Source organism: Porites lutea, chromosome 7, assembly GCF_958299795.1.
Source record: "Porites lutea chromosome 7, jaPorLute2.1, whole genome shotgun sequence".
NCBI lineage: Eukaryota > Metazoa > Cnidaria > Anthozoa > Scleractinia > Poritidae > Porites > Porites lutea.
The window spans coordinates 18,854,357-18,882,303 of NC_133207.1; the positions used below are offsets into that span (position 1 = coordinate 18,854,357).

The window sequence follows — 27,947 nt, forward strand, 5'->3', positions numbered from 1 at the left end:
AAACGGACTGGCGGACGGGCGGACGGTCACGTAATTACCAAAATTTCTCGGATGGGTAGATTACCACATTTTCGTAGGTATGGGGCTACGCTTGCGCGCGCGTGGAGCTCCACTATGACTTGGTTTTAAATAATATTTTAAAACTTTTAAAGAAAAAATCAAAAGTATCTTCATTTTTAATGTCTGACAATTTTTAACCAGCAATGATCATTGCTTCAAGGATAAACGTTGAAGTCTTTTGCTCCGAGATCCGCAACTGAGGTAAACTGCAATGTAAAAGAAATTTTTCTTCGAGATTAAAATATAAAAATGCGACAGATGGCGTTCAGAAATGGCTGCTGGCCGGGTGATGTCTTGGTAGCATGTTCCCGAGTATGTGGATCAGGCTAAACGTTCTTTGTTTGTTTCTTTATTTGAGTGTTTTCTTGGTTACCATTTCCCAGAAACGAACATGGCTTCTAGACGTCTAACAAGGGCCGTTTCTCGAAAGTCCCGGGGACGTTTTGGGCCCGGAACATGTTTTGTGTTAGCTATATTTGCATTTACGATCAAGTTTTCAATGATTTTGAAAATTATAAAATAAAGCAATCTTAACGAAGCAAAATTGGCTGGATTGTGAGCTAGGAATTATGCTTCTATTCAACACGTTTTTCTTTTTGAATTTGCTTTCGGGACCGAAAAGGTTCGGGGCCATTCGAGAAACGGGCCCCTCATCATTGCCAGCAGACATAGCCTACCTCCTACCTGGCTTCCCCGGGTTGTTTTGCTCTGCAATCAGTTTTTTCGAGTCATGCTGTTTTCGCAAGTTGTAGAATACTGATCAGCGTTTACTGGGTAGTGTGGAATTCACATGTGCAACGCACGTGCAGGCACATCGGCGTAGCCTACATGTGCACCTCTAGTCCACGCGAACTGCATGTTTGAACAGCGTCCGTTTCGGTTCCTTAAAAGGGTCGCAAACACAAGAGATGTAACCCGGCCTTTTTCCATCTGGCTCTATAGAGACCCTCCCAACTTTCGATATTTAATTTTCCCAGTATGTTGAGTTTTAGCACGGTTGGTCCCGAACCACTTACTTGTTGAGTAAACTTATCTACGCAAGCCATTCGGATTCGCTCGCTCGTAGCAGGGCTGTCCAGTCTAAAGACTTCTTCAATACCTCTTTCACGCCTGCAAACGGACAATGAAATTTGTTACTCTAAATTTTACATGAAAGTAAAGCGAAGAAGATTAACACCAGTGGCAAGCTATATATGTTAAATGGCAGTCACGTTTGATCAAGGCTTATTAAGATCAAATGTGACTACCACTTAACATTGTTTCAGTACCGATGATGTCGATGTAGGGGACCTTTTCATACCTCCTTTCACCTTTTTGTTGATAGTTTTGACCGGTAAAGAAGTAAGTAATCTTAAGTACAGGTGGATTCTAAGTGCCCCGCGAGCTTTGCCGCTTAGAGCTCGAGTATAGTGCTCGGGTCAGGTAAGGCGAAGGAATTGAAGATGTAGCAAAAAATTGATTGTCCATTTTCTTTTCCCAACCTTCCTCCGCTTTCCAAATTAATGATGGCGTTTACACACGCAGACAATAGTGACTGCTTTCTCTCCGGCAAAAAAAACGCTTGCTCTACGGTATAATTGAGAGCCAGACTGAAAGGAACTTCTAAAGTTAACGCCATGGGTGATTTCGACGTCTTATTTTCGAAGTTTTGAAACAGCCCCGGGGGGGGAATACTCGATATATACCTGGGTGGGGAGGTGCGGCGAGGCCCCTCATACCCTGACCCTGTTTAAGACAAATATCGCTGATTTTCCTACCCTGTTTAAGACAAAATTCTGATTTTTGATACCCGGTTTAAGACATTTATCAACGCCAAAGTCAACGGAAGTCAATATTAATTAACATTAGAGCTTGTAAAAATTTTGCTGTTTATCGTCCAAGAAAAGATATCCTGTTTAAGACAAAAATTGATAAATCGATACCCTGATTAAGACAAAAATCCCGAAAAACATACCCTGGCTGGCCGCACGTCCCCATTAAGCCCTTATAAGGGAGTACCCCCCCCCCCCCCCCCCTTACGGGGAAACAACCCTCTTTTAACATGTAAGCCCTCTTGGTTTTGTTAAATTCGCACAAGAGCAGTGTATCTCAACCTTGGTAGTAGGAGAGGAGAGAAAGAGGATAAGCCCTCAAGGAAAGGAGATTGAATGTGTCCGAGATCAGGGTAAACATCACTATTTGTCATAACTGGGGTATTTATCTCGCGCTGATCGGCCGAGAGCTGTTTGATAAGAGGGACGATAATGCATGGAAATGACGTGATGGTGGCGCTATTTTCCGAGGAAATTCAACGGAAATTAGGGAACTGGGGCCCGTTTCTCGAAAGTCCCGGTAACTTAACGGGCCCGAAATCAAATATTCAAATCAAAACATAAAGAATAAAAGCGTGGGTCCTGGCTAGCAAACTACTCCATTTTGTTTCACTAACTGATAGTTTTATCATGATAGATGCAAAACTATTGAAACCTCGATCCTTAATGTAAACGGGGACAGCTTACCGGGCCCGTTAATTATCGGGACTTTCGAGAAACGCCCCCCTAGACGTCAAAACTGTCGATGTTATTATAAAAAGCAAATCACGACAATTGCCCATGGTCTGTATTCTTATCGACTAAATAAATAACGGCAAAATGTTCAAAACTTTGCAGTGAGACCACTTCATGCCTTAGGCTAGTGACTCCACTTTTAATTAGTTTTGAACATTTTGACGTCATTTCTATTGTCGATATTTTAAGTGTTCAGACCATGGAAAATTCGCATCGATTTGTTAAATGTCTTCATGTTTGTTTAAGGAATGTTATGATCGTTCTAGCGGGAGTGGTCTCAAGATTGTGTCATCAAACGTGTGGAGAACGTTGAGACCCCAACAGATTAACACTTGACGCTAGGGTCATAATCATGAAGTAATCGCTAAATAAGAAATACTGCACATGCATGGAGACAGTGGGATTTACCTTGCATCGGTAATGGCATTTTTAATGGCGAAAAAGACTGAAGCACCAAGAAATAGAGAGGCTTCCCCGGGGCCCTGAATAGAAGAGAGCAATCGAATTTAGTTTCCAACCACAGCTAAGTTACAACCTCGTTGACCGCCCCCGCCCGCTTCGAGGACTCGTCACATCGTTGTGACACATCAAAAAATTCCCCTTTTACCTGTCATTCTAGTCTCCCTCGCAGCTGTCTCGTCACGCAACGCTCATCCCCAAAGGAGCGTTGTGTGACGAGACAAAAGTTGCTGCGAGGGATAATACTACAGTACATGCAAGAGTGAATAATGAAACAGAGAGGGAATTTTAAGGCATTGGCCGGAATATGTGCATTTCACTTGAGTTATTTTTAGAGGCGGTAATTAGAACGGGATTCTAATTCCTGAGACGTCCGCAAATTTTTAGCGATTGCTTAAAACGTCAAAAAAGTACACGTGCGACTGCCTCAAAGCAAACAACGTAGAGTATTGTAAATGGCTACTGTTGAATTCTCTCTTGACAACACTGGTTAAAAGTTCGCGGACTTCTCCGGGAGCCCAGCGAGCTACCGATTAATTTCAAGCGTTTAATTGATCTAAAAATAACTTAGGTGAAATTTACATATTCCAAGAGCTAGACTGGGCGTTTACCTTAGTCTTGGTACATGAAAACATCGACAATTGAATCACTTACGTCCGCCATACCTAATTTGAGTTGACCCATTAATTAAGTTCGAGTGGCCTAATTCTTGATTATGAACTAATAATTTATGGTTAGAAGAAAAATTGATATTGGCCAGTCTTGGAAGAAGAGGGTTAATAAAATCATATTTGAGCTGGAAGTACTTAGGGTCGGTTATTAAAACGGTTATTTTAACCAGAGTTGAACAAAACCGCTTTCTAAGTCATTTTCAGTTTGCCTAACGCTTTTGTCAAAACACCGTACCATTTGTAAAGCATATAGTGCAGACTAAAAAAGCATTTATCTGTTAAAATTGACCCAGTAAAGAAGAGACATGGAGGTCCAAAGATTTCTTAAACCGCCGTCTAAGTTAGACTTCGTTTAAAAGACCGACCCTTAAAGTCTTCAAAACAAACACCTCTCAAATCGAGAACATATTTAAACGGTGTATGCTGCTTAACCTTAGACGAGTAGATTGCATGCTTGTTGGGCGCACTCTGCAAAAGATGAACGTAAAATTCGAGTGGAATGTCGGAAAATCCGGGAATCTTGTATGCCCCAGGCCCTCTTGTCCATGGAACGCCGGTCTGTGAAAAGCGCACTTCCTCAAGAGTAAACAGGCCCATCCCTTGTACAAAACCACCTTCAACCTAAAAAAGGTCGTTAGACATCAGGATGAGAAGAGAGACGGACCGGGAAATCTGCGGTGTGTTTACCTTGACTACCAGTTATCCTAAACAATATTTGAAATTCTTCGATTGAGATTTTTTCCATTGATTTAATTTATAAATATATCGGATCGATAGAAATCGTTTGCGACTCAGAGGATTTCTCGTTATTTATTTAATCCCTCTTCTACTGCTTATGTGCCGGCCTCTATCAATGCCTCCCTTCGAGCTAAGATATATTTCTACCGGTAGACTTTTAATGCAATTTTTAGTCATTTAACTTACGAGGGTGTTCCGTGAAGAATTTTAGGAGTGCTAGATACTGACCTGCCCAATGTCGATAGCTGGGTTAAGACTGTCACCAACATCCATAACAATATCTGTACGGAGAACCTTCACCATACAAATTAACAGCAACAGTCAAAGAAAACTTAATAGTGAAATTTCCTCAATGATTATCATAATTTCTCTTAAACTAATTTTAACAAACAGGATCCACATGTTACAGTAATTTACCATGTCACCGGTTGTTTGCATTAGGTATGAGCATTTGATAAAGCTATAGCTTTCATCTCTTCGGCGCCATGTACGGTATACTCCAAGACGGTCTTTGATTCTGGTTTCCAAGCTTTGGATTCCGGATTCCAATCACTAACGGGATTTCAGATTCCTTGAGCTGAATTCCCGATTCCATGAGCACAACTCCCGAATTCCGGAATCCAGATTGTCTTATATTTACAAGTGGCGATTTCTGTCAGTTAAATGCCCTTTTGTTTGGTGGCTCGTAAGTAAACTGAAAAAAATTGTCAAATTTTATATTATCGCAGGCTTCAGCTTGTAATGAAGTAGAACCTTATGGGCATTATTAAATAATAGATCGTTTTCGGTCACGTGGTCAGCAGCTTTGCAAATTGCTTGGAATAAAAGAAAGTTTTAACATGTGAAAAGAGTTCAATTCCCTCAGGATTTATTGTTTTTGTACACAAACATGGCCACCGATTAATTGTTTTGTACACAAATATGGCCGCCGCATTGTTATGTGAAAATGATCTATAGGGAGAACGAATTTTTCCATACCTGATGGTCTCCAGTAAGACAGTCGATTTCCACCTCTGAACACGCAGCACCATAACAAAAATAGTTATAACACCGCTTTCCAATACCTACATTAGGTGTCCTTATAAAAAAAAAACATGCATATAAAAGTATTAATAATTCAAAGTACCGTCGAATCTCACGTAAGAGACTACACAAATGTAAAGATAAGGGAGTTTAAGCAGGAGCCAAGCACGTCAACCGGAGGTGGACTTTTTGCACTCTTGAGCGCTGATTTTGAACAAATTTTTGGGCAAATCGTCTCTATAAGAGTAAGCAATTGGTAATAGACTTTTGATGCGTCGCTCAAAAACTTCGCTGTTTAAACTCCCTATTTAGTGGTCATTCAAGGGGTGTGGTCGTTTACGAGAAACAACCCACACGGGGTCCCTTCGGAGGAGGTCCTGACAAAGCTTAGCCCCCCATGCAGACGTTCGCAAAGAAAATTTTCTGCATACAATTTCTAAGTTATGATATGTGTGGTTTCAACTTGTCAGGAAAGGTTCTTCGTATACTCTGCGTAGCACATTCAACAAGCAAAAGATCAGACCATGCCTCAAGTTGAAAACTATAAAAATGTTAACGCAAAAAGTCGTTGCGGTCGCTTCCGAGAGGTGATCACACATGAAGTTTCCATTGTACAGTTGAACCTCTATTAAGGGACCACCCTCTATTAGGCGGTCAGTAATCATGTAAAGTCCCGAAATAATTGTAGAAAACAATGGGAACTTAAATCTCTATTAAGCGGCCACGGACACCTTTTTAACGTTCCATTGAGTGTTCTCCCATTGTTCTCACCTCTATTAGGCGGCCATCAGGCGCCTGATACACTTAGTTTGGCTTTATTTCAAGAATATGGTGAAGGAAAATACAGTGGTCCGAGATAGAGGGTGCCCACCGACTGTGGACCATTAATGCTGCTCGCCTTGTGTAATTGTTTCAAAACAAAGTGATGTTTCTGCTAAAGATTATGCTCATTTATAACGAACCTCATTAAGCGGCTACTTGCCGGTACCCCGAGAGTTGCCGCTTAACGGACGAGATTCGATTGTAGGTAACATCAGTCAAACATGATGACGATGATAATAATGATAGTGCCAAACTATAAAAATGTAAGATAGAATATGGATAGTCCTAACAGTGCTAAGAGCTGTCTTACTTGTAGAATCCATTTGCAGAGAGGTTGACACGGTCCAGGAACGCATTGCGCACCCAGTCTTCCCAGGTTCCTTTGGGATTCTTCATTTGGTAAGGTTTGAGTCGATCAAGTATTTTCTCACACGCAATCTACAAGCACGGAAAAATGAGGGACGTCAAGATCGTCCGTCTGCAGAACCGGCAGAAGACGTAACTTCCAAAGACATATTCTTGTTGTCTATATTCTAACTGAAGAAAAATCATTTCTGCCTTGCTGTTCACCACTCGCTTCGTTTCGCCCACGGATTCTTTTTTCCTTTTCTTTAAAGAAAGAGAATTGTCGTAGCGTAACATACAGATGAAAGGCGAATATGAAGCGGAAAAGAATCAAAGAAATCTCTTCACTCATACCTTCACGGCCACGCCGTTGAGATCAGCTGACACTGAAGCAGCCGAGGCGGAAGTGTTAGCAACGGTGTTGGTGCTTGTTTCACTGAGATGAATTTTCGATGTGGGTATGCGCAAACTCCTCGCTGCTACCTGCAGAAAAACGAGTTTTACGTCAGAAAAACGCAGTCCCAAGTACAATTTACAAGATGCATTGTGTGAAGCGTACTTTATGGCTTTGTTGTCTTCACATTAAGGTACAAGGTTTAATTTGGTGCTTGCCTGTTCTTTTTTGCCTGGAGAACCGCTTTCAAAATTCTCCGGCAGATCTTTAAAAATCATTAATCAAAAGCTTTTCACGTCGGCATGACAGAGAAAGCTATCCAGTACATCGTAGACATGACCTTAAAAGCCCGACCCACCTGCACCATTTTAGTGTGTAGTCCTTGTCCCATTTCTGTTCCTCCGTGAGTGACAAGAACTGATCCGTCTGTATAAACATGAACTAAGGCTCCAGCCTAGTAACACAAAACACAACACTAAAATGAAATCGCTGTGCCAAACACGGAATTCAATAAATATTCCTAATTTCATTTGTAGGTGAATCATGCAAAAGAATCGTTAAAGTGGTTTATTTGAATGGTCACACCATGAGATTAGGTCCACAGACTGATGCAGACGTGATAGGCAAACATTGTTCAGTATGACGAAGAACAGCACGTAAAAGCGTCGCTCACCGTAGCTTTCATTTCAGTGGTCTCACTGTTTGAAATCTCATCTACATACTCAAAAGTTAGAACCTTCTTGATGTACCGTTTAATTAGCAGTGTTAAATGAAGGTGCTGCTCAATACTTCAGTAGGAGCCGGGGTTGGGGGTACTCCCTACTAAAGCCATATAGGTATGTGCAGCTACTAAGGGTAGGGTTTTGTTGCGCCGTTTTGGTCTGAAAACGGGTTTGGACTTTGCCCATTTTGGTCCGGAATCGAGTATGGTTTTCGAGGGAACTACGGGAAAGTATGAACATATTTATCGTTCAATCCCAAATCAAATGAGTAGGTAAGAAGGAAGTGGAAATATGAGTATTCGAAATGGAATTTATTGAGAAATGATATTCTGTTGATGTTCTAATCTAAGTAATGATTACATAATTTCTTTAAGGCCAGGTCTGAAAACAGGTATGGATTTTAAGAGGGCAGGTCTAAAAACGGGAGTGAAAACTGACATTTTTTGGTCTGAAATAGGGTCAAGATTTGGAGAACCGGGCAGCACACCCCCACCAATAATTCCCAGAAGTATCCCCGGGGGAAAGAACCTCCTTCAAAAGCATGATAAGCAGCTCAGTTTCATTTAAATAATCTCACCATAAAACACATTTTCCAAAGAGTCAACAGTTAATAGGACAACCTTATACTTAGTTTCAATAATTTAACTCTAGGAGTAAAAAGGGAAAATGAGTACGAAAAGCCAGTATTCCCAAGTATAGGCCGATGATGAAAACCTAATAAGAGACCACTACATGAGGGAAATAACGCACACTTTAGAAAATATATACTTGTATTCTGGGTAGAAGGTATTTCGTAGAGCGCTCAATTCATTTAATTGAAGAGCATTGACTATTAATAATCACAGGAGTTCAGGCTTCAGGAGTAATCATTGATCGTTTATTGCGACAGTGCTATTTCGTATGGTCCGAAATTGTAGGACCACACTCATCAGGCAACTTTAACGATTGAAGTTGCCTGATGAGTGTGGTCCTGCAATCTCGGACCATACGAAACAGCATTGTCGCAATAAACGATCAATGATTACTCCTGAAGCCTGAACTCCTGTGATTTTTAATAGCATAGCAATACTGTGTATTCACATCGAAAACATTACGTATTGCTAATCTTAATAACAAATAGAAGAATTAAATGAGGATATGATCGTCGCAGTGATAATTGCAATTTAAGAATTTGCAATTAACCCGCAAACATTTCGTGACTTCAACGGGGTTCGAACGCATGGCCACCGCGTTAGAGCTGTATTGCTCCACCAGACCCATACATTGGGAGCAGGCCAAATTTGTTGAGTTCATTTTAACCCATGAAAGGAATGAAACGTAGACTGAAGACGTGAACTGCAGAATATAAAACTTAAATGCAGATATGCATGATCGTCAGTGACAATGATAATTGTAGTCTAAGCAATTGCAAATTATACGCTTTGGCACTCGTCACAAATATGATGTATAGATTTAGGCCAAAAGCGAAACTCTCGAATGAACTGTTAAGAAATGTCGTTCTCAAGCGTTTAACTTTTGCCGTAAGCAGAAAGCAAACTGAATGAAAGTGAATTCAAAAATGAAAATGGACCTGAGCCCGCGATCAATTGAAAACCAATATCGTTCGTCACCCCAATGATTAGTATACCTGAGCCTGCGATACAGTCATGTGACATTGGTCAGCGGGTACCCTTTTTGGCACCTCATTTGCCCCCCCAAAATTTTACATAACCTTTGTTTTTCATTTCTCCTGGGCCGGGTTGTTCAAAAGACGGGTTAAATTAACCTCGGGTTAGGCCTAACCGGAGATTAAATTTCTTAACCGTAGGTTGTTCGAAAAAAATAGCGGTTAGAGGACCGGTTAGTTAACCTTGGGTTTACCGCGACTAACTCGCGGTTAGCATCAGATAATACCTCTTGGTTTGTTTACATCCTAAAACGGCGTGGGGGGAGGTACAACCAGTAAAGTAATAACTGCCCCTCAGAAATTACTATTTTAACCGAGAACGTGGAAGAAAACTTGAACGTTTCGCAACGTAAGTTGACAATCAGTGTGGCAAACCAAGGGCAAAGACGTTGGACACCAATAACAGTGACACAATGTTGTAGGAGTAGAGAAGAGATAAGTGGGAAGTCCGAGGGAAAAGGTGGTGTTTAGTTTGAAAGTAACTACTTCTTTTGCAGATGACATTATTTGTGTAGTCAGTAGTGTAAGGTATCGCCCTCAATGGTTAATTGTTAGCTAAGAACATCCTTGAGTTTATTAGACACCGTATCTGAACATAAATGAAAGGATTTTTTCTCATTTTGTCGCAGAAAAAATTGTCTTTCGCATAAAAATATAGTGCAACAACTTTTTTGTACAAAAATGTTCTTTCCAGAGGGTACCTAACCAACTTGGAAAATTATGGAAATTCCAGGGGGTGGGGGGTTATGACAAGCATCCCCTGGAATGGAAATTCCAGGGCGTGGGCATCTAAAGCAAAAGTGCCCTCTGTGGATATTTTTTGGAACTACACATTACGATCTAACCCACCCATCCCAGAAAAGGATATAACCACACTACCAGGGTCTACGTCCCCCACTCTTTGCGAACAGTGGTGTAGGTAGTTTACGTCCCACAAGAGCCAGATAAGTGAAAGTCCTGTGAGATGGGACCTACGGTTATTTTGTTCTCATCCGAGAATACTACAAAGTCTAACCATTTGCGGATGACACTACAAAGGCAGCACTTTCTTCTCAGTTATTTTAATTCAAAAAGACACTGAGTGGTCGTCCGGCCGGGGTTTAAACCCACTATCTCCCGCTAAACTGACCGGCGCTCTCCCAACTGAGCCAACCATGCAGCGATTACCTTTCACTCTCTTAAAACACGTGGTGCGCATATTACAAGTTAACTAAGGCTGATCAACATTTTCCCCTTTTCAATATCCCATACCTGATTATTGCAGAAGAGAGGATAAAATCCCACACCAAGCATAGTGGGTGTTAGTGCTATTCCCCGTTTTCTCCAACGGTTCGACCTAATAACAGCGCATAGTAATGCCATTTTAATTCAATATTATATATCTACACAAATTGATGAACCTAAAATCTTATGACAACTCACAAACTCCATGGGCTCGTTTCTCAAAAGGCCCGGTAACTTTTCGGGTCCGAAGGTAGATTTTTAACTCAAAACCGGTTGAATGATAGGCAAGCACAGTTTCTAGCTCACAAACCAGTTAATTTTACTTCAATGACTGATATTTTCATCGTTTCATTTTCAAATTATTGAAACATTGATCTTGAATGCAAAAACGGCATTAACACACCAGCATAAAACAGCTTTCCGGGCCCGAAAGGTTACTGGGACTTTCGAGAAACGGGCTCTTCTAAGACCAAAATAAAAAGAGATGCTTTAATTCGTTCTGAGTTTTGGGTTCTTGGGCGAAATGCTATGGTGTTAGCTTTCAAATAAATCGTCCCCGGTAGAACTTTTACAAAATGCTATAAATTAAATTTGGCTACCGTTACGAGGAGGAGTGAAAGGTTTAAACAGATTCTTCTCATCAATTCCACAAGCAAGATGGCATGGATATCAGCGTAGAAATGAGAATTGATATCATGTAACTATTATGCTCTGGATATCGTTTGAGTGGCTGACCTGTTATAAGAATCCACTTGCTGCCTTCGTCGCTCGTAGTCACATTTCAGTAGCAGCTCGCTCCAGACGCGTTGAATGTGACAGTCAGTCAGTTCTTGGCCAAAATGAGTTGAATTTCCTTCTTGGACAAGGTTGACTTCTCGGACCTGTTTTGAAAACAACATTAACCTTGAAAACTGACAAAATTTACTTCCCGAATTATTTAACATGTTATGGTTTTTGTTGTCGTTGTTTTTTTTGTTTTTTGTTTTTTGTTTTTTTTTTAAGTTTAAAGCATCCGGGAAATAATTTTAGGAAAACTTCCACTTTCTTTCACCCTCTTGAATTGTACTTTATGATTTAGTCTATAACTACACTAGACGAGTTTTTTTTTTTTTAGGATTTGCGACGATCCCGAAACACTTCGTAACCGGATTTGATTGGTCGTACTAATATATTTTTGATCTAGTAGCCTGTTTGTTGAAAAGCGGGAAAAAATACATTTGCATATTATTTTGTACCCGAAAAAGAAATGATGCAAATATAGAACATTTTTTTATGCCCTTAGAAGTTCTATTGGGATAACATACCTCTTTTTGAGAAATTCCACATGTGGTAGCAATATCTGATATCCATGATTCAGTAACTACCATAGACTACAAATTTGTCAACATTAGTATACATTTGTAAAAGCATAAAAATTGCATTAAAGTTACTAAAATTGAGGCCACTTAAATTTGACATATCAACTTCGCTTTTACTGGTCTCAAATGAATTTAAATCAATGTGGCCTGTGCTAAGCTCGCAGATAGTATGGTAGACGTAACTAAAACAAGCATTTGAAACGAAAATAAGACGCATGCAATCCGAAAAAGGAGGCGGCGCCGGGCGGAAAAAATGGCTCTATCTGAATAGGCCATTTTTACAGTTACGGATGGAAGCGAGGCTGGAGGTGACCTTATTTTGATACAAACATTCCTGCTTTGTTATATAAATTAAGTTGTTCTTATGCTAACTAGTATTTTTCAAGGACAATTTCCATAACAAAGCAAAGGAGTTTTGTATGAAAACAAGGTCAACCTCAGCCTCACATTCACTGGAAGGCTAGGGTACCGAGTCCACAAAAAATGGCTTATTGGATATATAAAGTATTCTTGAGAAAGACTAATCACGCAACAGTTTTTGAACTCATATACAGGTTTATTCTATACACTGTAAACCGTTTTATGTACACTCTTGAACACTGTAGTCTCCGAGAGTCAAAATAACTTGGTAACCTAGCTATTGTGCTCTATCTTGATGGTTTTTGTCTTGACCCTAATGCCGAGTGTCAGCTTATATAGTTATGTCCTCATGGAAGTTAATAAGCACTAAGTTGTAAGCGCTATTTTAGAAAGACCTCGCTTTACCGTTTAATTGGTCGTTTTACAGTTGCGGGCTTACCATCCTAGCCTTTGAGTGAACGTGAGGCTGAGCTTGACCTTGTTTTGATACAAACCTCTTTCCTTTTCTTATGGAAATTATGCTTAGCAAAATTCTAGTTAGCATAAGAACAACATAATTTGCATAATAACCAGGAAGATTTGTACCAAAACAACGTCAACTCCAACCTCGTTTTCACCAGCTGTAACTGTAAAATGGGCTATTACGCGGAATACAAAACACTGTCTCTCCCTAGCCCCCGCGCGTTTCTCGCATTACTTGTTACTGAACGACTCCACTACCATCTTGGAGCCTGGAACAGGCTAAAATCAATGAAAAGCATGGGTATGAAGTCATTTAGAAGGGATCTCCTTTTAAAGGTAATTATTGCTACTCATTTTGACGTCATGACACAAACCTAATTCCCCGTGGTGGCGATGCTTAAGAGAAGGCCATATAGTGAAATCAGGCGTGATCGACTCGTTTTTGGCAGATCAGTCAGTTTGTCCTTGACCGCTTAATAACAGCAAGTGAGCGTACATGTTATACTAACGTGGGGATAGTGAGTACAAGTTGTAACATGCTGTTCACTGGCATTCAATATACTACTCAGCATTCCCGCTAGACGTTTTCCTCCGTTCTTGAGCACTTGGAGCAATTCTTAGTAGTTAAACTCCAAGCTTTTGAGTGAATCAGAATGGTACAGAACATAACTTTTGTCTCACCTGTGGAACACCAAAACCCCTGAACGCTGTATTGGAAGGAATATTTGTCTTACACAAATAGCCAACTCCACGAATATTTGGAACGAGGTAACAATTGGCCATGTGATTCAAACCTCTCGTCATGACCTTAAGGAAAATACCATGCATGTCTCATTGTATTAGAATTAACAGACAACGAAACAAAAATAGTTTTCCTATCTTCGCAAACTTAGGTATCAGCCAACAGAGCATGTTAAATTCAAACCTCTGTTTCAGTTTTCCGTTACTATTTTTTGAAACTGCTAAAATCAGGTTTAGTTGGTATATTAATGGGACAATTAGGTTAAGCATTTCAGTGCTCGTTATCCGGTCCAAGTGTAAAGCAATTCTAAAGGAAGGCTAACAAGTAAAATACACTATATACAGGCTCCTACTGGGGTACTTATCTGTTTCATATTTACTTTTAACAAACTTTATGATGGAAAACGTTTGCCATTCAAAGGATTTTTTTAAAGAATTTTACGTGCCGGCCTCTATCAATGCCTCTCTTTGAGCTAAGATATAATTCTACCAGTAGTGAAAGGGACCTCTTCAGCCGTTGGTTTATTGTGGAATTTTAGTCAATTAACTTACGAGGAAGCTCCCCATGGAATTTTATTCATGATATCCCCCTTCAAGTTGATGAGATCCACTCCATAATACGGCATAAATGCCCAGGAGGAGGTACCATAGGAACTTTTGTTAGGGATATTATGATACGAATTTTTATAAGGGAATCCGACGTGCCGCTGGGACCCCAGAACCCTTAGCTTATACCAGACCGTAGTTCGGTTGAATTTTGCTTCCCTATACTAGGCTAAACTCTCCCTATCTTAGAGTCGCTTTTTTTCCAGAAATTATAGTGGTCGACGCTTTCTTTGCTACTAAACTGAGTTGCGGGTAAATTTAGATTTGCCGATATTATTTATTTTCTTTTGAGTGTAAATTCCCGGTTTCCTTAGTCTAAACTAAAATCAACCAATTGATCATTTTTCTGGAAAATGATACCTGGGGCCTAAACGGTCCCTGTCATGCTACTTTAACAGCTTTCGAGATTCGAGAAATTCCGCACCCACCTTGCGAGATACATCCACAGAGTTGCCGGCATTTGCATACATTGTAAGGTCAACAGCTTTTATCTTTCCGGTCGATGTAAATGCAACCTTAAAAGACAAAATCGTGTGTCAGGGACAGTTTAAATGAAAGCCACCGATCAGTACTTTCCTGTGATATTGTTTATTACGCTGTGCAATTACAAGGTGTGTGTTTCTAAAGCTATAGTAAAACGGGCAAGAAAAACGTGCAATTTGTTTTTGAACATTGCAGCAAAAAGAGTTGAAGAACTATGTTAATTGTTCGTTCAACATACAATGTGGTTTCTTCGCTTGCTGTCCGTTTTATCGCACATTGACTTTTTAGTTTCTGGGTGAGATCCTAAGGTGTGATCACTCAAATGAAAACTATCCAGCAGTATGTACTTTCCTGTGATGCTGTTCATTACACTGTACAAGGTGTTTCTAACTTTTGAGTTTGTGCATGGTTTCAAAGGAAAGGTAGTGAGCAGTACTTTAACAAGGTGTTGTTTATTATGCTGAAAAAAGTGGTGCAAAGTTTAGTTTGTTTCTGTAAATGAAATCCTGATTTGTGACCATTCAAATAAAAGTTACCATGTAGTACTTTGCTGTGATGTTGTTATTATGCTGTGCAAGGTGGTTCTTATTATGGTATCTGTGGATGAAATCCTTTAGTCCGGGACTGTTTAAATGAAATCGACTTACAAGTACTTTCTATCCCTACGAACATTTTATTATGTTGAAAATGGTAGTTTTATCTAATTGTACGTATAACGAAGCCCCTGAGTTGGGTAGCGTAGTAGTGTAGTGTGCTGTTGTGTCTTAACACATATTTAAGCGTAATGTTTTAATGAGTGACTTTACATCTAATAAAGACATGGCTAAACTTTACATCCAATTTTTCAGACCAAAATAACTCCAAACATAAATATTAGTGCAAGAATGAGTTGATTTATATCAGAGATTCTGAAGCCCTTCAAAAAACTCGCAGGAGTGAATTATCGGGTGTAAAAACTCTCGTATTCGCCTCGAATTTTTAAACCTGATAATACACTCCTGCTCGTTTTTTAAAAGTATAAAACAAACCATGAACAAATAAGCAGTACTTTAAATGAAAAGTAATTACTTGCTTTTACCGCATAGTGTCAACAAATAAAACGATATTTCTGATTTCTTGCTTAACCATACTCCGGCGAGAGAACCATGGATAGGCCATGTTCAATCATGGTTTTACCATGGTTGAACACAGTTTCCAAGCATGGTCTACCATGGTTTAGCAGTAATATAACCATGGTCAATAACCTTATATTTGACCAGGAACGGATGTCTTGTGCCTGTACTCAACATATCTTCATCTCTATCGAGCATGCATCGCACAGGTTTACCAATCCTGAAAGTGGAATAACAGAAAACCATGGTCAGTGAAACAAAAAAAATAAATAAATATTGCAGTAAAGTTCAATATTTTTTTTTGGAAATGAACGTTTTACAATAGACTAGCCTGTATGTAGCAGTTGCTAATCTAGGTGGGCGAGGTTTAAAGTAGGAAAGGAAAGGAGATATTAAATTGATTATGGCTAGTACAGTCAATCCTTGCGCGAGAAACATTTTTGGGCACTTTGACTCTTCGCCCAACTCTATCAGCGGGCATCAACAATGGATCAGTAGTAGACCACTCGCCTTGACTGGTCCCAAATGACCTTTGATAGATAACTTACAGAGCAGGGCCTAGGCCGCTGCCTAAAGACCCTGAACCTAAAGTATCTTGTTAACCCCTTACTTTGCCGCAGCTACAGCTACTGCGTTTGTCAGGAAACAATGCCTTGATTCTTTTCCACCAAAGGCACCACCTGAAATGAAGAGCAGATTAAACAGGCGTACTCATTTACCGCGATTCTCATCTCCTCCTCACCACCAACATTTTGTTCAGTCCAGTCATGTATTAAAAAAGAAAGAATTGCATACTTAAACCTCACGTGCTAAAAATCCATGTAGCACGCGCGAGAAAGGAGTCAAATCTCGAACGGAAAGTAAGGGCTAGCGTCATTCTACTAAGACTGACAAGTGAGTCTACGTCACAGTCGGTTTACCTTAGTATACCCTTTAAGAAAGGTCAGGGCTATAAGGGCTGAGGGTTGGGTAAGGGTTTTGTACTAAAAACTCACCGATTCTTTTGGTACGCACCACAATTCGATTAAACGGAACACCAAGAGCCTTCGCAGCCATTTCCTAAGCGAATGCAAGAAGTTGAAAGAGTAGCGTTGTTAAAAGGATAATTGACTTACCATGGAGTGATAGATTCGGTTACTAATATTAGAAAATAACTATTACTACTTCCACTTCCACTATTACTATATGGCTATGACTTGCCCTAACAGTGTTGTTTTACCGCTGACCTCTATTTCTAAGGTTACTTACTGCTGCTGCAACTGCTGCTCCTCTTCTAGTGCTACTGATTCTACTGCTGACACTACTACTACTACTAGTCTACTACTGCTACCACTACCACTAACCATTACACCACTACCAAGACGACGACGACGACGACTACTACTACTACTGCTACTATTGCTGCTGCTACTGCTGCTACTGCCGGCTGACTACTACTACACCTACTACTGCTGCTATCAGGTAAAGGACGTTTAATTCTAACAAGAGAATCCAGCCTTAGCTTTCAAGCAAATATCTTTGGAAACCGACACCACGACTTAGCTGCAGACCCGCGTTCCAGGCTTGAAAAGAAAATTATTTCTCTAACGTTTTGCTTTTTGCTGTGCCTTTCTTTTTTGAACGTTTGTGAGGTTGCACCTTTTTTCGGTCCAATCGTTAATTTGATGAAATAATCATTGTTTTTTGGGCGCTTTTTTTAATTTCCAGCTGATTGATTCAACCTCTTTCCCAGGGTTCAGGTTAAGGCTGCACTTTTCTCAGTCCAATCCGATTTCATGAAGGAATTGTTGCTTTTTCGGCGTTTGTTTTTCAAGCTGATTTTATTTTTTCATATTCGTTCCCATATTTCTAAAGACAACCCTGGAAACGAGGCAGCTGATTTTACTTATCATAACCTCGTTTTCGATTCTACGCTCTCCCAGCCAACTTTAACGTTACAATTATCTTGGGAAAGGGCTATTAACGAGCAATTTAGCACCGTAGGTACCTGTGTTAGTTTTGGATTTTGAGTGGAAACAAACAGTTCCATTTCGCCATCTTCTCCTTTCGGGACTGCTATTGTGACCTGCGTCTCCAGATAAAAGTGTTCCTAAACAAGTTACACGCAGATGTCAGCACAACATTATAGAAGATTCTCCTTAGAGTGACTTTAACACAAATCATTGGCTCCTACATAGAGTTGGAATGGAAAGGATCTAAAAAGAGGGAGAGATAATGAATGACAAAACAGCAGCCCGAGAACAAATCTGCAAAATCTCGTCATCAATTAGCAAGATATTTAATACACAATCTCTTCTGTTCGTCTCGATAGTCAGCCGCTCTACAACTGGGCAAGACAGCTTCACTCCTGCTGTACCTTTTATATGGAACTCGTTGCCATTTACAATAAGGACAAGTATCAGCCACGTCTTTTTTTAAACAATAAAAACAATTTAAAAAGACAACTGAAAACTTTTCTCACTATAAGAAACGTCTTCCTAGTAAACCGGACATGCAATCTGTCAACGTCCATAGTTTCGCTAATGTGAAGGAAAGCGGGCAAAAGGGAAGACTATTGCCACCAGAAAAGAGAAGACCACGTGAGTCGCGGTGCGTCATTTTGATCTCAGGACACACACTACCACCACCAAATCATAACATAATGTCACAATACATGATAACTGTGATAATTAGAACAGTAAAACCTCTTTTTTTAGAAGCTGGCACTGAATGGCCTTAAAGCTATAAAACTAGTAGCCTGTGTGGCAGGCGCTTGGAGGTAATATAGGCGCAAGAAAAACGGAACGTCCGAGGGAGACACGCGAGAAAAGAGGACGCCACTGCCCAAGAGGCCCATGAAGTTTTTTCTCCTCTTCCTGAGAGTATGGAAAATTTCCATTGGTTGAGAGGCCCCCTCCCCTTGCGCCAACCGTTCTTCAGTTCTCGGGCTCATTTTACTTTCAACCGCCGGCTACGTAGGCTAAAAAACCAAGTGGCTTTCATACTCAGTTGCACTTCGATCCCAGTGATACTATCTTGGTTTACCTGTCCTCCAATTTTCATTTCGCCTTCTAGTAGGTGATCAGATTCAGCAAATCCTCTCTCCACGTCTCCATTTTCTACACAAAGTGGACCAAGGTCATAGAAAGATTCAGCAGCTATGGCTTCCTGCAAAATATGAAACCAAGATTATACGTCTCTGGGAAACTGCCCACCTATCCCTTCCCCGAAGTTAAAATTTTGCGCCAAGTGAGGAGTAAGTGTTGATGTTGGCTTAGGGTTCCTTTTGTGATCTGCGTAACCTTAAGATTTCTCTCCTTTTGCGTGACACGGCATTTACGGGACGACCAGGAGAGCTGTCATGTTTACGAGTCCAGAGTTCTGAGTTATGGTAGATATCACTCTGACGCCGTTGTGATGCCTCGTTTCATTTTTAGAACAAATCATCCTGTTACTATTCCGACAATCCTGCGTTCCGTCCTTTTGGTCGAAGAAATAAAGATTGCTCTTATCGCTAACTCGTAACATATTTCAAACCAGAACCTGAAATTCCAAAACACGTGTCAAGTCTAGACAGGAGCTCGAGTGGGTCATGGTTAACGGTATCAAAAGCTGATTACAAACCGAAAGAACCATTACTACGCGCTGTCACTCCTTCAAGAGAGCATTCTGTCGTTATGAACCTTCATTAGTGCTGTCTCGGTACTGTGGCAGGACTTTTATGCAGATTGAAAAGGCGCGTGCAAATCATTGCAAACCAGATAGTGATTAAGCTAAGCAGCAACAGCTTTTTCAGTGACTTTGGAAACATATTTGAGATTGGACACTGGACGAAAGTAAGAAAAAAAAAAAAACAGTGATAGGAAAGACATTACACAGAAACAGTTCTCTGAGAAACAATTACGTGGTCTGAAATGGAAGAACAAACCATACAAGCTTAAAAGGTTTATACATATGTGCATAAGTACAATTTCAAGAAAAAAATTAGATATATTATATTACCTCTATGGTTAATATTCTCGGTAGTTCTTCGTATGATATCTTGACCATCTTTGCTGCTCTTTGAGCCTGGGCTTGAGTCTTGGCTACTACTGCACCAATCACCTGTCCTACACAGGTCACCTGATCAAGCAAGTAAAACGCTTAAGTAAAACGCTTGCTCACAAGCTCGGATCCGTCAAGTTTTATTCGACCTGATTCTTCATTTTGGCGTATTTTTTTCTTAGGCCATGAACCACGAATTAAAATTATTTTTTTCAGCCCGTTCCTTTTTTTATTTGGTAGCGTGTTTACCTCTCCCAAGATGGCGGAAGGATATACTAGTTTCTAGTCTAATTCAAAAAGGTAATTGGGGGAGGGGGCAAACCCAAAGAAACGTTCATGCAAGGAATAGATTCGGTGGAAATTAAACCATTCCTATTAAGTAGCCCAGAAAAAATATTCTTGCATTGGCAATATTGTTTACAGCATCAAAGAAAATATTCGTACACGAAATTTCGATGAAAAAAAATTGAGGTAAGAAAATATTAGTGATAAAACCCTTCCCACCTTTCAAAATAAATTTCTACCCCCACCCTATTTTGAAAGTGTACCAGGTGTCTATCCTATACAGAAATAGTTGTCATAAATACCGACCTGCACTGTTCAGATGTTTTGATGTGTGATGTGCTGACCCTAAATAAACAAGCCACCGGCTTCGAGAAAGACAACCTCTCAACTAGAAGATCTCTTTGAGAAAAAAAATGGCTACCTTATCTGTCGCAAAAATTTCCTCATCTAGAACATGATACCCGGTTTTATTGTCTCCCGGTACATCATCCGAGCTTACGTAAGCTTTGACACCGGGGAGGGATAACGCCTCACTTGGGTCCACAGAGCTGCAGAATTAAATCCGAGAGACATGTAGGAAATTAGCTAGCCTTGTTTACTTTACGCGTAGAAAGGCTAATCTTGGCTAAATTGCTTTGACTACCGAGGACAAATGCGCTGTTATATATAGTGATATGGGCATCCCCATTCCCAAAACCCTAATGACATTAGACTACGAATAGTCCCCACTTTTTCTCTGGGATAGTAGAACAAGCAAAACGCGAGCGCGCGTGAAAATCACCCCACGCGAGAAAGGCGAGACGAGGCGGGGAGAGAGAAAAATCCCAGAGTAAAAATGGGGACTACTCGTAGTCTGTAATGATATGGGCATCTCCATCTCTATACCTTAGCGAATTGGGTTAGGGTTAGGGTAAGGGTTACAGGGGATGCAAATATCACTAGGGTTTTGAGAATGGGGATGCCCAAAACGCGGAGATGCCCATATTATTGTGACAGCGCCACTCCAGAAAGTTGTTTGCAGAGACTTCTGGGTTCGTTACTGTCGCACCGATCAGCTATTGGCCAAATTCGCTCCAGTTTCCTTCTCGTTCTGTTAGGTGGTGAATGGAGGATTCCCCCATGGAAGTACTCCAGATTTCAATTGACGGGATGATCGAATGGGGGTAAAAATCAGAACCGAAAAACATCCATGCCGAATTTCCGACGCCAAGTTTAGTTGTATTGTATTCGGAGAACCGCAAGGCCATGAAACTTTAGATTGTTTTGAATACCCCAAGTATCCCTGCTTTAATCAATCCACCAAAAAAAACTCGCCAAAAATTTTTCTACCAAAAATCTCAGAGTCGAAAATTTCAAACCCCAAAAAATACTTCAATCATTCTCGTCACTTGAGATTCAGAGTACCCACCCCCAGGGGACGATTTCACATGTTTCAGGCAAAAGGTTTCGAAAATGTTCCAAGTCAGGATAACAAGAAACGGTGTAAAGTAAGCTAAAGAAAGAATGTATACTTACGTGATTTTGGCATGAGCGCGTTTGCTGAAAACAATGCCCATATACAGTTCATCTGCAAAAGTAAGAAGTAAATAATGACATGCCATAATGACTGTACTGCTTGAACAAAATGCATATGCACGCCGTGATACAGGTCACTGTATTTGCAATTTTTATATGAGATCTACAGTAAACCTTTCCAGCATTTTGCTCTCCAGTGAGAAAACAAAAAATAAAAATAAATAAGATCGACGCTCGGGTGGACAATTTCATGAAATTACTGTATTCTGTCAACCCAAGCCTCCAGTTGGTGCCTTTGTTTACATAAATGCCGGAAAGTCTATACTCAAAAGTTAAAAGCATACTTATATTTCAATTCAGATTTCACTGGCATATATCTGTAGGAACATACTATTTGTAATGTGAGAAACTGGGTACGAGACTTATGCAACGACAGAGAGAATCCAACAGAGATGCTATCTTATAAAACAATTCGCCATTATTTTCCCTTAACTTTAACCTACCTGCATACTTTGGTATATCGTCACAATAGATTGCCTCTCCTGTGGCTTGTTTAGCTGCAGATAAGTGAGGTATCGGCCTGCCGACCACATCCTCCGACGGCTGCTCACTGGGTACTTCCTGAACCAACCATGAATACACAAAGTATGTACGCATTACGAACCTATAAAATCTCGGCTAACAATAATGAGGTATCAAAAGTGTGGGTTCATCTGTTGAGTTTGCCCGCCCTTGAAATTGGTTTTAGGTTTGGTGTTCAAAAGTTGCTGGATTTTGTGTCAAGTGCTGATTAACCCACGAAGTTGTGACCGATTAAATTTTATGAGAATATTTTCTTAGGCTACTACTAAACTTCTCCATTTTTAGCAAAAACAAAAAGATCCGGCAATCCCTAATACTTAAGACAAAAGTGACAGCCCATTAAGAAATGTAATAAGATACGTTCTTTCATTCGCAATGTACCTGAAACGTTTGTAAACTTTTAGAATCGTCTCTCTCAAACAGTTTCATTCCACTCCTAAAGCGTCTGGGAAAGAACTCTTCGTGAATAGTCTGCAATTCATAACAGACAAAGATAAGTTGACATAAGGGACGCTATAAGGGTTAATTTTACTGTTAGTTCACGACGTTGAATGAGAGGTTAAAATTTTTGTCGAAACGTTAATTTTCTCCTCTCCTCAAAACCCCCTACATTTTCCGCAAATTCAAGTTCAAGATCGCTTGGTGGATGTGCCTCCGTTGAATCACTTTAAAGTTAAAGTTAATGTCATCTTTATTTATTATTCATGTATTTACTTAAAATCTAGAAGAAGAAAAAAGTTAAGGCAAGTTACCTTAGCTTGATTGCTAAGACATTCAGAAACGTTTAGGTAGAATTTGAAGAAGAAGCTGGTTGCAAGTGACTGCCTGAATTGTACTTGTCCTCCTGGAGCTCCTGGTGCCAGCGGAAGATCTTCGGCTAACAACTGACAAGCATCTGTGATTATATTCTCACTCCATTTGCTGAAATAACAAAAGTAAAATAACCCAATCATTACCGCTTCTACGGAGCATAAAGGACGTTTAAGCTACCTTCCAGGGAAGGGGCTATTTCATGAGGGTTTGTTTGTGATGGCCGTCATTCTTAAAGAAGAGAAGTGTAGTAGAAAGTACAATATACCAACCACTTGAGTGTGTTTGTTGATTTGAATTAAAACGAGCTTCCCTTTCATTCAAATAGACCTTATGCCTTACGGGAAAGCCGCAATTGCTCACTGAAGATTGACGGAATTTCACGACAGTCTTCACGTAACTTATATATCTTAGCCCAAGGGCGTAGCTATGAGGCGAAGGGCATAGAAAAGATAAAATAACCTAGCTATCGACAAGGGCGAAATGCAAACGCTTTCCTTTGTTCCAATAAATTTACATAGATGCTGGCATGTGAGTGAAATCGCTCTATTGATTAGAAAAAAACAACATCTAAGAAATGAATGCCGGATCCTAAAAACCTGTAGGTAGACAAGTTTTAATTTTTTTGATTGGCCACTTTTGTCCTAAAAGAACTAAAACCGAGGTCCTACCGTCCATTGAGACCCTTGATAGTTTTCAGAGCCATAACTGTTGTAGGAGCCATTCCTCCAAAGCTAAAACTGCAGTCTTTGATCTTCCATGAAGAGACGTTCCCTTGCTTTTCTAACAGTACCTTCATACCGGTGTTGACTATGGCAATGTCATCTTCCCGCCGACGAGCTTGTTTGAAGGCGAACACATATTCGTCCTTGAAGCAGAACAGAAGTGTCAATAACTGACTGAAGTGACATTTTAGATCGAGTAGAAGTGTCACGCAAACCACCAGGGTGGAAATCTTGCTCATCAACGTAAAACTAAAACATTTGATGTGGTGGGACACCACGCACTACCCTGAGTGCCAGAGACTTTTCTAGCGCGGTTTCCGGTTTCTGTCAAGTCTTTATAGTGACCCGCGCTTCGCCGCTGGTGGCTTTGGCTTAAGGCCGAAGATGTGTCGGCCTTAGGCCAACACCGAAAATTCCCGACGCACACGAGAAAAACCTCTGTACCCAGGGTAACCACGCACCGAATTATATCAAAATCAGCTGAAAAGACTAAAAAGGACAGAAAAATTGCATCGCTGCAAATCGCAGCCCAAAGGTTCCCAAATGGAATGGTGCACACCTTTTGATTTTCCGACCGTAATTTTCCAGTTTTACCATGGAAATGGTAAGTATCGCATCTTACATACTACAAGTTGCATTTTGCCCATCTTCTCGTATCTGAAAAACTAATGATGAAAGGAACTGGCCAAGAATCGTTACCTTTTCTGTGAAAGGAATGAGGATGTTAACAAGAACTTCATTCGGCTCTAAAACAGTTTTTCTGTATCCTGTAAAAAAATTCTCATCCAGTCTGATTTCTCTGATTTTACCTTTGAAAGCAATGAAAAGACATGTAAAGAACATAATAAGTTTGTTTATCCTGTTTCTGACCCACTATACTTCTCAGGGGAAGGAAGCGTTTTTGACGTTAGTAGTGTTTCAGGGGATGCATTTCTATAGCAACGTATACTTAGACAAATGTGACCTGAGCAAGATCTCTGACATCGATGGAAGTTGTTTGTTTTTCTATCAGCGTTTGTCCTAATAATCCCGAGAAACCACCGAGCCGGAAGCCATCGAGCCTACCTAGCCGTGCTTACGAAGAGTAGCACATGGCTCTCCAACTTTTGAGCTGGGTGACAGACTAATTACCAGCCCTCGTAAAACTAAAAATTCAAACAGCTAGGACATGGCCAGACATTGCAGAAACGGGAAGCGTTGTGCACAAGATCAGACAGGAGCCAAAGAAAATACTTAAGAGAGGCCTGGAGATCAAAATGGACACAGCTGAAAAGGTTTCAAAAGTACAGGAAAGCAATTAAGGAAGTGTGGAAAGAACTAGCCTCTGAAGGAATAAAATAGTGAAATGAGTCACATGAGGCAACTGGTGGGCGAGGAATAAACAACCGACTTCTGGTTAGTCGTTACTTATAAGAAAAAAGATAAAGATAACTAAGCTTTGGATCGATTTGGACGTAACAGGGTTGACATCAGCGATGGTTTCTTTGTATGTCTTGGTACAAGGGCTGACTCGTAAACTAAATCATGAAATAATGAAAGTGTGAATTTCATATAATTGTCGCAGTTAAAGACTCAACAGGCCTAGGCTTTCTTTACGCAGCTGCATAAATTGCGCCTTTAACTGCGAACATCGTCTTTTCATTAAAACTTCATTATTATCATATTCCTAATAACTCAAGGGGGTGGGCAACCCCATGAAAGAGGTATTCCCTCCCGGCCTAATACCTCCTGATGCCGCCAACAACAGTTTGCATCTTGCAGCCATAAACAGAGGATTGAGGTCTGATATCGGACTAGCAGTCATAATATTTCCCCCAATCGCCTAAAAGAATAATAGAACGAAGAACAAAATAAGGAATCTCTATCACTTAGGGGAAAGCTGACAGGAAACGTTTGGGGTTTGTTGAAAACAAATTTAACCACTTCGATATATCTCGTGTGTGCAATTCCTCGAGGTGGTCCGCCTTAAGATATGAAAGTTGATAACTGGGTTGCTTAGGAAAATCAGATTGTTGAGAGAATTTTGAGACATTCTTGCTTTCTTAATCATGCGAGGATAAACGTCAGTTAAAGCGTGGGAACGTGGTTAAACTGACTGCGAAGGTTGGCTTAGAGATCAAACCTCACCGCAATCGCTTCTTGCAAATGTACCTTCAATCGTGGACAAAGGACATTAAGACAGTGGTGCAGTACCCGTGATTAACTAGAGACCTTTAGATTCGAGGACGAGAACGACTACGAGTACGAGATTTGATTTAAGGTGATTCCCTAGTAAAAGAACCTAACATAGATTGTATATGAAACTTGGTACACTGATGTAAAAAGTCAAGAAGATGATAAAAAAACTAATAAAAAGTGGGGGTCACCGTGCTGACGTCACAATGCTGGCAAATACGGCTATTTTGGACCTTTTGACAAAAACCGCGCGCAGCCCAAAACTAGACAAAAAGAAAAGATTTTTTCAATGATGCATGTGGTACCGCACAGAATTTGACTTTAATGTATTGTTTATCCACTTACGTACCATAACTTGGTAAAAATGCCTTTTAATGCCCTTGTTTTTACGTCACGCTCCAAAGTAGAATTAAATTGGACACGCGCTATTCGACACGTGATAGCTCAATCCGTACAATTTAGTAAAATTGCCAAAAAACTGAACACAGATTTGGGCCAATTTTTTTCTCACCGAAAGGAAGCACTGTCCTTATTAAAACCATGAAATAAAAAATGGGGGTCACCGTACTCGTTTTTGCGGTAGAGCTGCAGAAAGTGCGCACCAAATGCATTTTGCTTGATTTTTGACAGAGGACTGGGGGGAGTTTTAAAATAGAATGTACGTGAAAGGGGGAAGAAAGTATTAAAAATCTGTTTTTACAGAATTTACATCTAGATATCACAATTAGGATACAATGTGATAAACAAAGCGTTTAAATGAAAATCAAAGTGAATAAGCAAAAATTAAACATCCTCTATCGAGGTTCTCCGTGAGGAAGTCGAACTCAGCAACACGTGTACTACTTACGTTATGCACATTCCCACCACACTGAGTGTCACCTCGGCAAGAAACAACCGCAAGCAAAAATTGCAATAGCGTTTCTCTCCGGTTAACTTCATTTTAATAATGTTACTTCACATGCTCTTTTTTACGAAGGCCATCTTGTTATGCGCAGTAAGAGATGCGCAGTGCAAAACCAGGGAATCACCTTAAAGTTTTTCACGTATTGTCAAAAAATGGACACTCGGGAATTCTTCATTGTACTTTTTTTCACCAGGAAAGTTAGCACTGTTATCGCTATTGAAGGAGGTTGAGCCCTCTCCCGATTACAAAATGCTAAAACTTGTAACATTTGATAACTTGTTCCCGCCACTATGACACTCTCGATAAAACTCGAAGTAGAATGACGACAGCTACCACGTTTTCCCGCCAAAATGACGCTGCCTCACGCGCGAGCCTTATTTCCTACTGAGAAAATCTCGTACTCGTAGTCGTTCTAGTCTTAGAATCTGAAGGTCTCCAGTGTTTTTTTAGCATTACTTTATGGGAAAGCGGAGCTACCGATAGCTACTACGAAATGCGTTAGTTACAGTTTTCTCCTTCCCCGCCCAATGCAAAGTCTAAAACTCACGCAAAAAGCCTGTGGGTACATTAAATCAACATAGAATGTTCTCAGTCCCCTATTTTTCCTTAAGAAATTAAAAGTCTAGATCGAAGGCTTTGCGTTACGGGCGACCACCTTAGATGAGTGTGAAGTCTTCTTAGGTGGCGGGGGACGTTTCGGCAAGATTAGTGTAAAGCTAGTGTAAAAAGAGCCACAAATACAAATTCTTTCCCTTTGTCCATGATTGTAGCCTTACTTTAATAATGCCATAATAAACGTTTACTTCATTTTCAAGATCAGTCCTTTTCCCTAGGCAAGGACTCTGATCTATAACTTTTCATTAGTATGAACATGGTATAATCGAGGTTGCAAAGTATGGTTAAAATATTAACCGTATTGTAAACAAACAGAAAAGAAACTTACACCGACATTTCTTATCTGATGACCGGCAAACCACTTGAGCATGTAAAGTATTGCAGCAAACCATCTCGTCTTGTACTCTAAAGTTAATAATTAATTATTATGAGTGTAAATCGTAAGAGGGTGATCTGAATAACCGCCAACTTTATTGAGCGTCCATAGGCTCTACGAGAGTCAAAAGAAATGAGCCTAGGCT

The 27,947-nt window shown here is 40.3% G+C and overlaps 1 protein-coding gene across 1 annotated transcript in view; it reads right to left on the minus strand.

Annotated features, from left to right (window-relative positions):
- Positions 1–215: 215 nt before the first annotated feature.
- LOC140944549 (xanthine dehydrogenase/oxidase-like) overlaps positions 216–27,947 on the minus strand; it is a 45,177-nt gene continuing 17,445 nt past the window's right edge. The window contains exons 12-40 of the mRNA XM_073393674.1: positions 27,755–27,831; positions 25,458–25,554; positions 24,432–24,541; positions 23,679–23,875; positions 22,950–23,118; positions 22,579–22,668; positions 22,119–22,236; positions 21,616–21,667; positions 20,522–20,648; positions 19,774–19,893; positions 18,817–18,939; positions 17,780–17,881; positions 16,788–16,851; positions 16,403–16,472; positions 15,925–16,012; positions 14,626–14,712; positions 13,532–13,657; positions 11,975–12,040; positions 11,406–11,551; positions 10,698–10,782; positions 7,417–7,512; positions 7,019–7,147; positions 6,630–6,757; positions 5,453–5,552; positions 4,703–4,768; positions 4,169–4,357; positions 3,015–3,088; positions 1,077–1,170; positions 216–266 (exon numbers count right to left, since the gene is read on the minus strand). Of these exons, the coding sequence (XP_073249775.1) occupies positions 216–266; positions 1,077–1,170; positions 3,015–3,088; positions 4,169–4,357; positions 4,703–4,768; positions 5,453–5,552; positions 6,630–6,757; positions 7,019–7,147; positions 7,417–7,512; positions 10,698–10,782; positions 11,406–11,551; positions 11,975–12,040; positions 13,532–13,657; positions 14,626–14,712; positions 15,925–16,012; positions 16,403–16,472; positions 16,788–16,851; positions 17,780–17,881; positions 18,817–18,939; positions 19,774–19,893; positions 20,522–20,648; positions 21,616–21,667; positions 22,119–22,236; positions 22,579–22,668; positions 22,950–23,118; positions 23,679–23,875; positions 24,432–24,541; positions 25,458–25,554; positions 27,755–27,831 (3,041 nt within the window). The remainder of the gene's footprint in view (positions 267–1,076; positions 1,171–3,014; positions 3,089–4,168; positions 4,358–4,702; positions 4,769–5,452; positions 5,553–6,629; positions 6,758–7,018; positions 7,148–7,416; positions 7,513–10,697; positions 10,783–11,405; positions 11,552–11,974; positions 12,041–13,531; positions 13,658–14,625; positions 14,713–15,924; positions 16,013–16,402; positions 16,473–16,787; positions 16,852–17,779; positions 17,882–18,816; positions 18,940–19,773; positions 19,894–20,521; positions 20,649–21,615; positions 21,668–22,118; positions 22,237–22,578; positions 22,669–22,949; positions 23,119–23,678; positions 23,876–24,431; positions 24,542–25,457; positions 25,555–27,754; positions 27,832–27,947) is intronic.